The following is a 13,323-nucleotide window of genomic DNA, read 5'->3' on the forward strand; positions in this document are numbered from 1 at the left end:
GCACTTCATAGATAGCTGAGCCAAGCGCTATGCAGTCAGCATCTCAGCTACATAATGTGACCCACCTTCCCCAAAAAAAGCGCCCACTGACGTAGACCGATGGACCCTGGATCTGCCCCATGGAGACAATCACGACAATCACTTGACATCATTCCAGCCCCTGCAAAGTCATGATTTGGGGCTTGGTGGGATGCATATGGCTGAACCCTCCTCAAAAAATCTTATAACGCCATTGTGCGACTTCTTGCACGATGTTTGGCTCTGTAATCAACTACATAGTTAACTTCGTGCCTATTGCTTAAAGAGCAAACTTTGGTGAAGTTACCTACTGCTTACGCGGCGGTATTCCTTCAGCAAATGCGGAACCCAGATCTAAATTGTGGCAAAGCTTGTTCAAGGTTTGAACAGGGGCTTTGGACGAAGTCAGACACACCAAAAACCCAACCGGCCCCCAACATGTAGGTTACCATGAAAAGGTATGACTGTAAAAAGTATAAATCTGCAGCAGTGATTCCATATAGGGTATATCCTAATTCTAGAGCACTTGAGCATTCAATAAAAGCTTACATTTTCCTTATTAAAGACTTGTGAGACAGTAAAGATCACAGGGGCTCATAAAGGACGTATGTCGACTTCAACCCAAACAGATGGTGGGACACATGTACAAAGCAGCCCAATGAATACCTAGTTTAGCATTGACCTCAAGCCCCCTCAACCCTTTCGGAAGGCAAACTCAACCTCTGTCGCAGACCGTCATTCTCTTGTTGAAGCCTCTTTATCTCCTCCTCATACTGTTCTAGTGTGTCTTCACCAGCAGAGCTCAGCTCCTCGATGATCTGGAAAACACGCCAAAGACGCAGAACAACAACAAGTGAACCCAGTTCCTCTCCTATGCCACGAACGGAGACCTCAATAGTAAAAGCAACCAGGATTACAATGGAGTCGAAAATATGGAAGTAATCCGAAAAGTACCTTGACAACGTTAGTAAGGCAGTTCAATCAAACAAAGCATAAGATCTTCTTGGATATAGCCAACGTAGAACATAGCCACCAAAAAATAACTTACCCTTTCCCAAAACTAAGCACTGAAACAATTAATTCTACCATAAACAGGCATGCGATTACGAGACCCGCGATACCTAGCGCCTTCTGTGTGGTTTCCCATCCCTTATCGACCCCAAAGCGACTCTGTTTCAACTCGCAAATATGTAGCTGGATTAGGAAATCCGAAAAACTACAGCACACATCGACTGTGACCAGAAAAAGGATAATGTAGTGGCCCCATCGCGAAGTGAGAAAATCACGGGCAGATCTTCTCCATCGAGTAATGCGGGGCTCTCCGTCAGACACAGAAGAGTATTCCCGACGAGAGAACCCGATTCTTCGTTCACCGAGTAGGGGTTGTTGAGCAGATGACATTATGAACGCTTCAGACGTAACTTATTGTATGGGCACAGGGCCGCAGGGAATGTGGTGTAGATGTTTTGCTGGGAAGACCTTGCATTGCAATGACCTGGTCTCGGGGCTGCGCCGCCCGAGTCCTAGAGATCAAGGCGATTTGAGTGCGGCATCACGTGCATTTTGATGTCAAACATACCCAAGATCAAGAGCCGTGGCAGCTTTTACAGCGATTCAATTGATGGAATTACGGTAGTATATACAAATGCTGGTCATTGAATTCTTGGGACTATTCAGATATATGCCAAGAACATTATCGTTGCCAAGATGATCCAGAGTGCCTTGGAATTTTCAAAGGAAGCGTTCTCATTGGCTGACAGATGTCAACACATCTCCTATTCAAAATCGTCTGTAGTTGATGCCAGAACCCATTTGAATAAAAGAACAACGTGCAATTATATCCTCATCGTTGAGCAGCGTGGGATTCAATTCTATCAGCCGCTTTGGAAACTAAAGAGCAACCGTAGAGACTTACTACAACGGGGTGAGCAACATTCGAATATAAATTGATTGAGATTAGCTATACGTATATACAGCAGGTTCACGGTGTATTTCAAGCTCCAAGGCTAATGCGTGTAGGTGGTCAAACCAGCCTGGGGCTCCAGTGGAATAACCTGAGTTCATCTGCAAGTTGAATGATATCTATGGAACCTGAACTTCAAATTCCCGTCATAATGGATGGAGATCGTACGCCCTCGATACATGTCCAGCCGGATCATTCGGCCTGACTTGCCCAAGATATCCGACTTTAACTAATTCGGCTTCACACTTCAATTTTCTTTCTCTCATGTGATGCCTAGAAGCTCGTCCCAAAAATCTAACTCGATAATAGCAATGTGGCGTTAACTCGTAATAATGGACTCATGGCCATCTACCTTGGCGACATAAGTACTGTCCCGTGGACTCCTTACCAAAAAACAATATGTATGAGACTGCTCTCAAGTCCACAACCCGAGTCTTCCAGTCTACGATGTATATAGCCCTCAACATCTCAATACTAACCCTGGAACACCTGCTATATATGGAAGGCCATTGAAAGTAGAAGGAATAGGTTACACAACGAATTCGATCCTAGTTCCAGACCACAGTCGAACATTCAAGCCCCATACTAATTCCATCTTGGCCCGATCCACATCACATCAGGATTTTCTATCCCAGCGCCCGATATTTCCGCTTGTAAATACATATACGGTCAAGTAATGAAAACTGGAAAACCAAATCAAAGTTTTTCTTTCCATACGAAGTACGATGTTTTGTTTTGTTGTGTTCAATTTTGTTCTTGACGGCGCAAGGGGGCCCCCTATGTGGCTCCGACGTTTCTTTTGGCGGGTGGAGATTCGGGCCGGACTAGCGACCGCCACAGACTCGAAATACATGTTGTGGTGAGTCAGGCCCACTGGGAGACGGGCCTAGGCTTCTTGGATACGTATATCATTTATGTGTGTTTTTGACAGAATTGGTCTATGTACTGGTTATATATAGAGTGTTTTTATGCCTTTTGGAGCATGTATAGTATCATGTATGGATGGTTGTAGGGCAGAAGCTTTGTGCAGGATACTACTACATGTCCACGGGTACTCATGCTTCACATTATCAAGCTGATGTTGAACTTGAATTAGATAGATCATGTCTGAATGATATATTTTGAAGGGTATTTTTTTAACTGGGAGGCCACGCTTAATACCTTGTCTCGGTTCTTTGCTTACTGCATTCTCGATATTAGACACATGAAGCCGACCATGTTCGTGCGTGTTCCCTGAATCCTTTGTGATGATATTAACTAAATGGTTGTTATCGACAACGGAGCGTGGCAATGCAAATTCAATTGCTTGAGACAGCCACTGATAGCGATCGGATATGATTTCCGTCTAGCACACCATCATTGTCCATCGAGAAAGAGATTTCAAAGACCAATTTTCGGGGCCAGCGCGATTGAAATTGTCTGTATGTATATACGCTGTAGTCGATCTCGTGGATTTTTAAACTACCAATAGCTAGCTGCATGAAATCCCAATGACCGTGACTCATGTATGTACAGATCTAAAGCATTGAACCAACCATATGGCCAGGGCGATGTATGTCTCCAATCGGCAACATAATATTATCTGCAATGCATGGTCCCTACAGATACATAAGCAGTAGCATGTGGTAATGCGTGTATAAGCCCCTGGGCCACGAATAACCCCTAACTGCAGCAAACAAGAGAACCTTGGGAAGAATTTTGGAAACAAGCATCATAATTTATTTTGTTTATAAAAACTGCGAGATATACGGATCGGTGTCTAGAATCTTGAGACATTGATCGAGACCATATACTTTATCCAGGAACCAGGGCTAATAAAATTTGCGATTGGTAAATAACCGAGGTGGGTGGAGGTTGATGGCTGTGCTGTAAATTGCGCCCTATTGCGATCGGTGCGCGGTAATATGGTGGTAATTCAGGCACCGTAATTAATGGAACAACTAACTCATTGGGTACTGATCCACTCGGGAGCGTCCGCTTGAAAACCGTGGTCGGTAAAAGGGGCAAGGGTCTTGTCGTTGTTGTTTTTTCTTCTCTTCGTCTGGAGGATAGGTCATTGTTTTGAGGAGTCTGCATTAAACAGCCACATGATGATATAGAGTAGCGGCTAGACTGAATTGCACATAGCGCCTTGGTGGCCAAGCCCCCCCGCGGGCAGCTTAGCGTCAACTAGCCCCCCCTCACCCCGGACACGGCAGGGAAATTGGCATAATGCGCTAACGAGTTTCATTTCCTTGGGAAAGAGGGAACGAATAGGCGCGTTTTTTGGTCTTCAGAAATTTTCAATTTCAATTTCATATGGTAACGTTGCCTGGGTGTAGGGCTTTGTTTGTTCTCGAGTCCCTACCCAGTTAGGAAGGCCATTGTGTTTAGAGCGAATTGAAAGTAGACAATTACTGTAGAGCATTCAAATGTTTAGAATGGAGCAATGTATGGATGACAGATTCGGATCCAGCATGGAAAATGTGATTGTGGGTGCATGAACTATCCGCTGGCACCTTTGAGTGGCGACAGAGCCGAGAGACTCGCAAATCGGACTGGTAATTCTCCATACATAGGCCAGTCGCACCAGTGCTCAGGAACGAACCTGAAGGGGGGGTAGATTGGCGCTCAGCGGTTTCCATCATGGATCCATCAGCCCGCGTGTGATTAAAGTGGAAGGCGATCGACGTCTAGTGCCAAGGGACTGGATCCGGTGCCTGATGACATATCCAAAAACTGTATCTGATTGGTGAAGGGCCCTCATTATGGACCCACACATGACGAAAGGTAAAATCTCCCCCCTGTACCATTCATAACCGTACGTGACTATACCAAACCCACACCAGACCAACATGACTGAAATAAACACCCCTTAAGAGACAAACAAACGAGCACAGACATGCACACAGCCCGTAAATGACCCGTATGTTTCCTGTACCTCGAGAACAGGCCCCCTTGACCCTTGACCCTGGGCAATGACCCCATCAGTCTCTGTGACTGAATAATCTCTCCCTCCTTTCCCTCCTTCTCTAAACCCACACGCTCTTTAATCGAAAAACATAGGGATCATTCATTTGAACACCCTACGTATTCGACCTGCTTCCTGTCGACAATCGACCTCGATCAACCGTGACCCTCCAGTTCTCAACTCGACTGGTCCGCCCGATCTCCTCCCGGTCGCTCGAACTCGCTAAACAAAGACGAAGAAGGGGATACAACGCAGCTCCCTTCCTTTCTCGATTCTTTGTGCCTTTGTACAACGTGTACAACTGGGTTATTCGTACCCAATTCCTCTCGCTCACCGATTCTGTGTTTGCGTTTTTGTGATCTTCTTTCCGACCGTCGCTCTCTTATACTTCGATCCCCAATCCCGCTTAGGATCGATCCAATCCAGGATACCACGACTCGACATCCAACCCATTCACGTTGGCTACGGAGATCGTCTCCTGTAAGGAACGACATTATACACCTCATCGATTTATCTACATTCTCGGTTTAAAAGGTTTTGAAGGGTGACGCCGGCCGTTTCCCTCCTTCCCTTTTTTGACCTATCAACCACAACGACTGGATCTGTTGTGGAATTTATCTATTTTCTGCGACTTCAGAAACGTCTTTCCTTCTTCGTTCAATATGCAGTTCACAATGCGGTCCATTCTGTTGGCCTCAAGCCTACTATTTGCGACCAGCTCAGTTGCCAAACCCTTCAATATGCTAGCAGCCCGTGCTGATAGTTCCTTCGTGGGATGCTATAGCAGCTCGGATGGCCTCGGGACCTCGTACTCATATGAATTTCAAAGTTCAGGATGGTGTACAAACAAATGTTCAGGGTCAGCTGCGTTTGGTTTAACTGGTGGTTCCGACTGCCTCTGTGGCAATTTAATACCTCCATCATCAGACAAGGTTGACTCCAGCAAGTGCAATTCAAACTGCGATGGATGGCCCGAGGATAAGTGTATGTTTGACCTCGATCTCTTCAATATAACCCAGTACAGTACTGACAACTACCAGGTGGTGGTAAGGGATACTATTCGGTGTACACATTGAAAGACAATGTTGGAACTTATTCTTCTTCGTCTTCATCGAATAGTTCTAGCAGCGACAATTCAACCGCTACTGCAACCAGTACTGGTGCTGTTGTATCAACCAACTCTGGTGGTGAGACCGTGACTATGACGGCTGCCAGTGACAGTCAAAACATTGATCCTACTCAGACTGCCGAGGAGCAGAAGAAGAAGGACGGTCACAACACTGCCGCAATTGCAGCTGGTGTTGTGGTTGGCGTGGTCGGTGTGGCCGCTCTGGCTGGTGCTGCCTTCTTTTTCTTCCGATCCCGCAAGCAAAAGGCCCAGGGATCTCAACTGGGTGGTGGCAACGGTCGCAACTCAATGCCAGCCATGGGAGATTCGAGATTTGACGGCCAATTTATGGCTCAGCGCCGGCAGAGCAATGGCAGTATCGACGACGATCACGACTTTTCGCGCCGAATCCTGCAGGTTAGTATTTCATCTCCCATGACTCAAAATGGGCAAAGCGGCTAATCCATGTATTCCAGGTAACCAACCCGGACCGTTAAATTGCACGAACTCATATTGTACAACCTTGATCTCCTTTATATATCTCGCATACCCGTCACCTTCCTCCTTTGCTCCTCTTCCTCCCTGGGGTAACGCGATTCTCTCTTCTCTCGTCGCCATCTTTTTCTTGATTTATTAGCGGAGTTACGATATCCGAAAGACATATGGCCCAACACCATTTGGTGTCCATATTCAAGTGGTTTTGATTTCCTTTCTCTCTGGCCACGTTGCTTAACCTGTTGTTTGGTGGGCTATTTGCCTTGCCGATCTTTTCAGCTCCGTTCTCATCTACAGACCACGGTGGGCATGCAAAACACGCATGACGCTCTACCATCCAACTGAACGTGTCAGATATTGAATTATTGTGTATCTGTGGACGGAGAAATATCGATGGGGGGATTTCTGTCTGAAAAGGCGTTTTATTTCGGCTCTATCGATGTTCGCATCCTTATGAGCACATCGTTCATTCCTTCCCTTCTTATTTCTTTTCCTTTTCTCTATATCAACATGACTTCTCCAGAACAGCTTCATTATTCTACCAATCGCCCCCTCGTCATGAGGCTACTTGAATTGTATTGCAAGATTCTATCCTGAGTACGAATATTTCTTGACCTTCCCCCCCCCACATATGGGCGATTGTAAGTAAAACAAATCTATTAGCCTGTATCTAATGAGAAAAGATATGCACAACACGCGATGCTCCCTTGTAGGCTAAAGCGCTGTTTCCATTTCCCTCGATGGGGTTATCCCCTCGCTATCCCCACTTTGCCTCTCGTTAGTGATCGACAAGGCCATATCATCTTGATCCCCTCATCGTATTTCCTCTTAACGAGTGGCGATAATTTGGTCATTTCATTCTAACTCTTTCACCCACATAACTGTCCTTGAATTTCTTTCTATCTCACTCATTCTCTCGATCTTCTTGGAATGCGGAACCCACCATGGCACTTCTGTGGTTGCCGCCAAAGCGTTCCAGGGACCCATTATTCTTAATTCAACGACACCTTTAGTCTTTAATCTCTACTTTCTATTCTCGAAAGACATCCACACTCCCAGCACCGCTTCGCTCTTCCTCTCCGCACTTACCATCTCTTCTACCCTCCAGCGCAGTCGCCCAAAAATCTCCGCTCCCAACCTACCTCGAAGCCAACCCCTCCACACCCACAGACCAGAGATAATGCCTCTAAAACGCAAGGTATCCCTCTCAACCCCTCACAAGCCCTCGCCATCAAAGAACCCACCAAAGGACCACCTCCCAGACTTCACCCCTTACCCCGCTTCAAAAGTCTACCGCCTCATCGAACCAGGACCCATCCTCCTCGTCTCAACGGGCTCCCTCAAAGACAAAACACACAACATAATGACGCTAGGCTTCCACATGATGCTCCAACACGACTCACCCGCCCTCATTAACATGTGCCTCGGACCATGGGATACAAGCTTTGAGTCGCTCTCGGAAACAAAATCCTGTGTTCTCGCCATCCCCGACGTCTCCATCGCCGAATCTGTCGTTGATATTGGAAACTGCAGCGGCGATGAAGTAGATAAGTGGTCTCGCTTCGGACTCGAGGCTTTGTCCGCTGCGCGTGTTGATGCACCGCTTGTTGGTGGTGAGGGTATCATTGCGAATATCGAGTGTGTGGTTCATGATGATAACATGGTTGATAAGTATAACCTTTGGGTACTTAAAGTTGTGCGCGCTTGGGTGCGCGAGGGCTTTGATGGGGATGCGACATCTTCAAGTTCCTCTAGGATGAGGATGTTTCATCATCGAGGAGATGGGACGTTTGTTGTTGATGGGGATGTGCTGGATTTGAAGGCGCGAATGGTTAAGTGGGGGGAGTTTCAGGATTAATTGGTTTGTTGTCGGCGCGCGCCTCACTCAAAGCTTGGATTGAGTGGAATTTCTTAATCTATATGTGAAATTAGTGCGATTGCTTTTCGAATCAATTGAACACTCAGGGAATTGACTTTCTTCGAGTTCCATGGACAGATGGTGTTGTAGTGAACTTGAACCTGCCGCAACATATATCATCCCGACCTTGGAAGTCTACGCCCGAAGCTTACCTGCTACTACTACTAGAGCTCCGCGCATTTTCAACAATTAAGCTATCGCATCAATTTTCCACAGTGAGAATAAATTTGAAAGCCATTGAATGATTTACTTCGCATTGAGCTAAAAAACCAGTTTTGATCCAGATTCGCATTCTATTGTTCTCAATGCAAGTTAACGGCTGAACTACGTGCCAAAGAACTAAGGCATCCCTGCGCCCACCAACGCCCACCAGCACCAGCCAAGGACTTTGGCACTCCTTCCCACCTAAAGACAGGCGGAGAAAGAAAAAAAGCCACCCGGATCCCAAAATGCTTGGGATATCTTGACAACGCCGGTTGACCCTGCCCAGACAAAGAAAAACTATGATCCAACGACCCCAACGACTCCATCAACACGGGAAGCATCCCAACCCCCGAAACAAAGAACCTACACGACACCCCTCCATCCGAATGACATCAGAGCTTATCGAAAACAAACGCATCGCACTTGTCGCAATCCTACCGAGGGAATCCGAGTGAGATAGCACGAGGAGGGGTTACTGCGCCTCTGAGGTCATGTCCTGATAATTGGGACCAACACTAAATAATCCCAGCACTGAACCTTGTGGCTCCCGACAATTGACGGCGTAATCAATGCGTGACCCCGGTTCCCGAAACCTCCTGCCCATCTGGGAGTTTCCTAATGATTTTAGTGTCTCCACTTCATGAAATCGTGGGCTAATGATTTGACCACTGATACACCCCCTCGTCGCAACTAGAGAAAGGCATGATGATCGCCACTGTACCCAACGGCGGTTCCTCGGGAAATGAACTCGATTCATACCCTTGTTGTACAGGGATTATACCAAGATTAGGATCTCAACACGAGCTCTTTATGAGGTCTCTTTTTACTATCTCCCCTTCTGTCCTTTTCTCCGACTAACCCTTGTCGTTCTCATTGTCTAGATTGTTTCTGTGGGGTGTTGGGCTGAGCTGGTTTGAGCGGAGCGGGGTGGCGACTATCACGATCGAAAAGTGACAAGGATACAAGTAGAGTGGAAGGATTGATCGACCACTACGAATTCCCAAAAAGAACCAGCAAAATAATTCAAGATAATTATCAAAACTTACTTGTTAATTTTCTTTTTCATGCTCGGTTATACTCCGGAAGAAAGAAGGAAGACGAAGGATTGATCTAGACATCCATGTCAAAATCCATTTCCTTTTCTGACAGCGTTGGATTCCTTCAAATAACGGGATAGGTATTGCATGCCTCGAAGGATCTGACATTAGCGACAGGAAGCCTTAGAATGACGCAGAAATGATCATGAAGAATGTAGCTAAAATCGAAAGGATGCAGTAAGCTCTCCTCATTGCGGCTGACTACAGAGATACGAGGGGGAGGGGGAGACGGGGAGACGGACACGGGGAGAAAGGAAGGATCCCATGAAGCCTCATTACATCAACCAACAACAACGGGAAGCTCCGTGTGGATAAGATGGATGCAGATGCAGAGATCCAATTTCATTTTTAGAAGAGCGTTGCGTTGTCAACGCTTCGAAGGATCGAATTCAGCATGGAGCATGATCCGCGGAAATTCTCCTTGAGTGGGGCCGAAACGACTAGCAGCGTTCGTGCAGCTTTTCGTTGGAGCGAATAAGCGGTGTCGAGAAAACCAACAGCGGCTGTGGCCTCTAACTCGCGCTCTGTACTGCAAGTGTCAGGGACGTGATGTCACCGTGCAGATGTCGATCGGTGTTAGCTCGCGAATTATGTGTTCTTATTGGTTGATCTGGGGGTTCAACGTCAGGGGCTTGAGCTAAAGATGCATTCAAAGTGAGATCGCGGTGAAATGAGGCGGGTTTTGGGCGGTTCTATTGGTTGAAGACGCGTTCTGTTGGTTTTGTTCATTGAGATGATTGGATCAAGTCGATTGGGCTGTGGACGCTTACAGTGAGTTGTTCATCTCTTTCTGTTTTTGGGTATCTGTTTTGTCTAGACTTATGATCGATTCTCGATTTTCTAATGTTCTAGTATGCTATGCATTAGAAATTGTGATTAATTTGTCGGCGCATGTTTTTGCTGTTCTTGGGATCCTTGCAGAGTACCTAATTTAGTTTTCATTTCGGAGAAAGGATTCTTTGTTCCATTTGTTTTATTTTAGGTGCAAACTTGTGGAATTATCCATGTTCAGTACCTTTCAGCCAGGTCAGTTAAGGCCGGCCACTACGTCAGATATACGGCAAAGAGGGGACAACATGTCTCTTGCTCTTTCTCAACGTGGTTTTCGAGGTCCTTGCAAGATACTTTACATTGCTACCAACATTTGAATAAAGCGCGCATAGATAGCGCGCATCACAAAGCGGAACTTCGCGCTTCTGTGGTACAGCCCCGCTAGAACCATAGTATCTACGAACTTTGAACCGGTACCGGATTGAGCATAAACTGCGCTGAACGTCCAGTATTAGCGGGTGGACCCGCCTACTGATGAGATAATTTTGATGGATTCCCATAGACACCATGTGGTTTTATGGAGAAAAAGAAAATGCCTTTTTGAGTGTGGGGCATTGGGCTGGTCCAGAATGGCGCGAATGATTTCCAATATCTTCCGCTATTCCACGGAACGGACTGTATACTAAGTGGCCCGCTTGTGAGGATCAAATGGCCGGAGTACGGAGTATCCATTACTTAGCAAAAGAGGGCCGAAACTTGATATCAATAAGTGAAGATGATGACCAGACGGGTGATACTATCGTAGAAGGTTCCGCTACAGGTAAAATGGAGACTTCAACGGACGGACACATGGTCTGCATGGTGGATCATCATAGATCAATGTTCGGAGAAATATTTAGAACATCAGAACTCAGTTTCGCCTCGATCCACTACCTAATTAGTTGATGACTGCAACAGGATTGAATGATGATGGCATAAACTAAGGCCAAGCAATGTGCCACCCCATTCCTCTAATGCAAAGCAGCATCATAAGTTAGAGTTGCTGTAGGAATTGACGTCTAGTGGCACACGGGCAGGATCCTTCAGGATTGCAGATATGTTTACAATGCACTACAATGACAAATGTATGATGGATAGTGAATTCTAATTTTCTTCACAATCTTGAATCTAGCCTTGATTAATCACCTGATATAAAAAAAGAAAATGGCCACCACCCACAGTGGCAAATCATCCTGAAACTTGAGGATTTGCATTTTCACGATCGAAACTTAGATCTGGGTCTTCATGGAGAGCCCCCAGAATAGTAACAAGCCTATCACTATGCATGAAAAATGAATGTATGCCATTTGTTAAACATTATCTTGAAACAGCCGATCAACATGTGGCTGATAGGGGCGTTCGTTTCAGCCATTTCGTCCTCGCGTGGTCTGTTGTACATCAGTCTCTCGTCAGTGGTGAGAAGATGAGGGGGTGGGGAAAGCTATGTGATCATATCACGCACGGCCTGCATGAACGTGCATAAACCCACGCTCAGAGGTGATAGTATTGGAGAGATAAAAATACTCCATGATCAGCATCACCAACCCACACCAAGTCCACGTGTAAGCAAAAAAAAAAGATGAAACAGCTGTTCTCCACGATGGGTTACTGCGAAAAAAAGATTACCTAGAGTAGAATAGTCGAAGGATTGCAGCTGCAGTAGTGTGGCTCCTCCCCATACCCACAGACTAAATCCTGACGCTCAGACAGATTTGGGTGATATTACGGTTAATTAACCAAGATTCTAATATAGTATAGTGCAGGATTCAATTAATTCATTTTTTTTCTCCTTTTATTTTTCTCTTCTTATGATTTCTTTTTTCTTTTTTTCGCTTTCGGAATCGGTTTTCTGTTTATTATTATAATTATTGTTTTCTCCTTGAATCCTTCCAAACCCACCACCACATGGCTGAACAGGGATCGACCTCACTAAGACGTTACCACCACACGGGAAATGAGATGAGGATCCAAATAATCAGCATTATTTGCAGTCTTTGTCACGCCAACTGTGTTGGCTTTTCCTTCTTTCTCCCCCCTCGGCCGTCGGCAATTCTAGTACTTGCGTCCCCGGAAATGAGCAGCTTCCAGGTACAATGCAACGCTACAAGGAACTATTGACCTTGGCCTAGATCCCCTTAGACTGAAGCTTCCCCTCCCGCCTTCCCCCTTTAACCCGCATGATAGCCTAGAATTAAATCTACTGCCTAGAAGATAAGGAGTCCAACACAACCAGGTGATGCCAATGTCTCTGAGGATGAGAGGTCCGTGGATGAGAATGTCGTAGCAAATTAAGATATCATGAATCCTTCGAATGGCAGGTAGTCTCGGTTTTCGTCGGCATCCCCTTTCGAATATCTTCTCCATCCTTGAAGACGTCAGTCGTCCGAAGAGACTCCGAGATACATGCCTATGTTTACATGTCTGTGTGCGTGTGTGTGCACAGGACTTCTACTGCCATTGGTACACCGGGGATGAGAAACCTGTGGCGGCCTCGTAGGATCAAACATTTAGCCAGAAGTGGCAATATGATGCAAGGAACCTTTCCGTAGTTTCAAAGCTGAAGTGAAATACAATTCCATTGATCCTTAAGAGGTTTAGACAAAGATGACATGAATCCCTGTAGATGTAATATTCTATTGGAGTTCGAATTTCTCCTATCCCCCCTGTGGCTTTAGATCTACCAGTCAGAAAAAAAGCCACATGGATTGAGCTTCTATTCTGCAGGTATAGACATCTGAAACTGAAACTTCGCCCCCATTC

At 46.0% G+C, this 13,323-nt stretch overlaps 3 protein-coding genes across 3 annotated transcripts; 2 read left to right on the top strand and 1 right to left on the bottom strand.

Moving 5' to 3' along the window:
- Positions 1-701: 701 nt before the first annotated feature.
- On the bottom strand, positions 702-1,419 carry N7478_006448 (uncharacterized protein; the record flags this gene model as incomplete). Its single annotated transcript, XM_056922662.1, has 2 exons — positions 702-972; positions 1,067-1,419. The coding sequence occupies 2 exons, from the start codon at positions 1,417-1,419 to the stop codon at positions 702-704; spliced, it is 624 nt and encodes a 207-aa protein (XP_056780699.1).
- Positions 1,420-5,605: 4,186 nt separating this feature from the next.
- N7478_006449 (uncharacterized protein) lies at positions 5,606-6,536 on the top strand (the record flags this gene model as incomplete). The annotated part of the gene is made up of 3 exons (XM_056922663.1): positions 5,606-5,915; positions 5,972-6,456; positions 6,516-6,536. The coding sequence occupies 3 exons, from the start codon at positions 5,606-5,608 to the stop codon at positions 6,534-6,536; spliced, it is 816 nt and encodes a 271-aa protein (XP_056780700.1).
- A 1,178-nt stretch (positions 6,537-7,714) lies between these two features.
- N7478_006450 (flavin reductase family protein) lies at positions 7,715-8,392 on the top strand (the record flags this gene model as incomplete). The annotated part of the gene is made up of 1 exon (XM_056922664.1): positions 7,715-8,392. The coding sequence occupies one exon, from the start codon at positions 7,715-7,717 to the stop codon at positions 8,390-8,392; it is 678 nt and encodes a 225-aa protein (XP_056780701.1).
- Between the last annotated feature and the right edge of the window lie 4,931 nt (positions 8,393-13,323).

The sequence above is a fragment of the Penicillium angulare genome (genome assembly GCF_028827245.1).
Source record: "Penicillium angulare strain IBT 27051 chromosome Unknown utg000004l_segment0_segment0, whole genome shotgun sequence".
Lineage (NCBI taxonomy): Eukaryota > Fungi > Ascomycota > Eurotiomycetes > Eurotiales > Aspergillaceae > Penicillium > Penicillium angulare.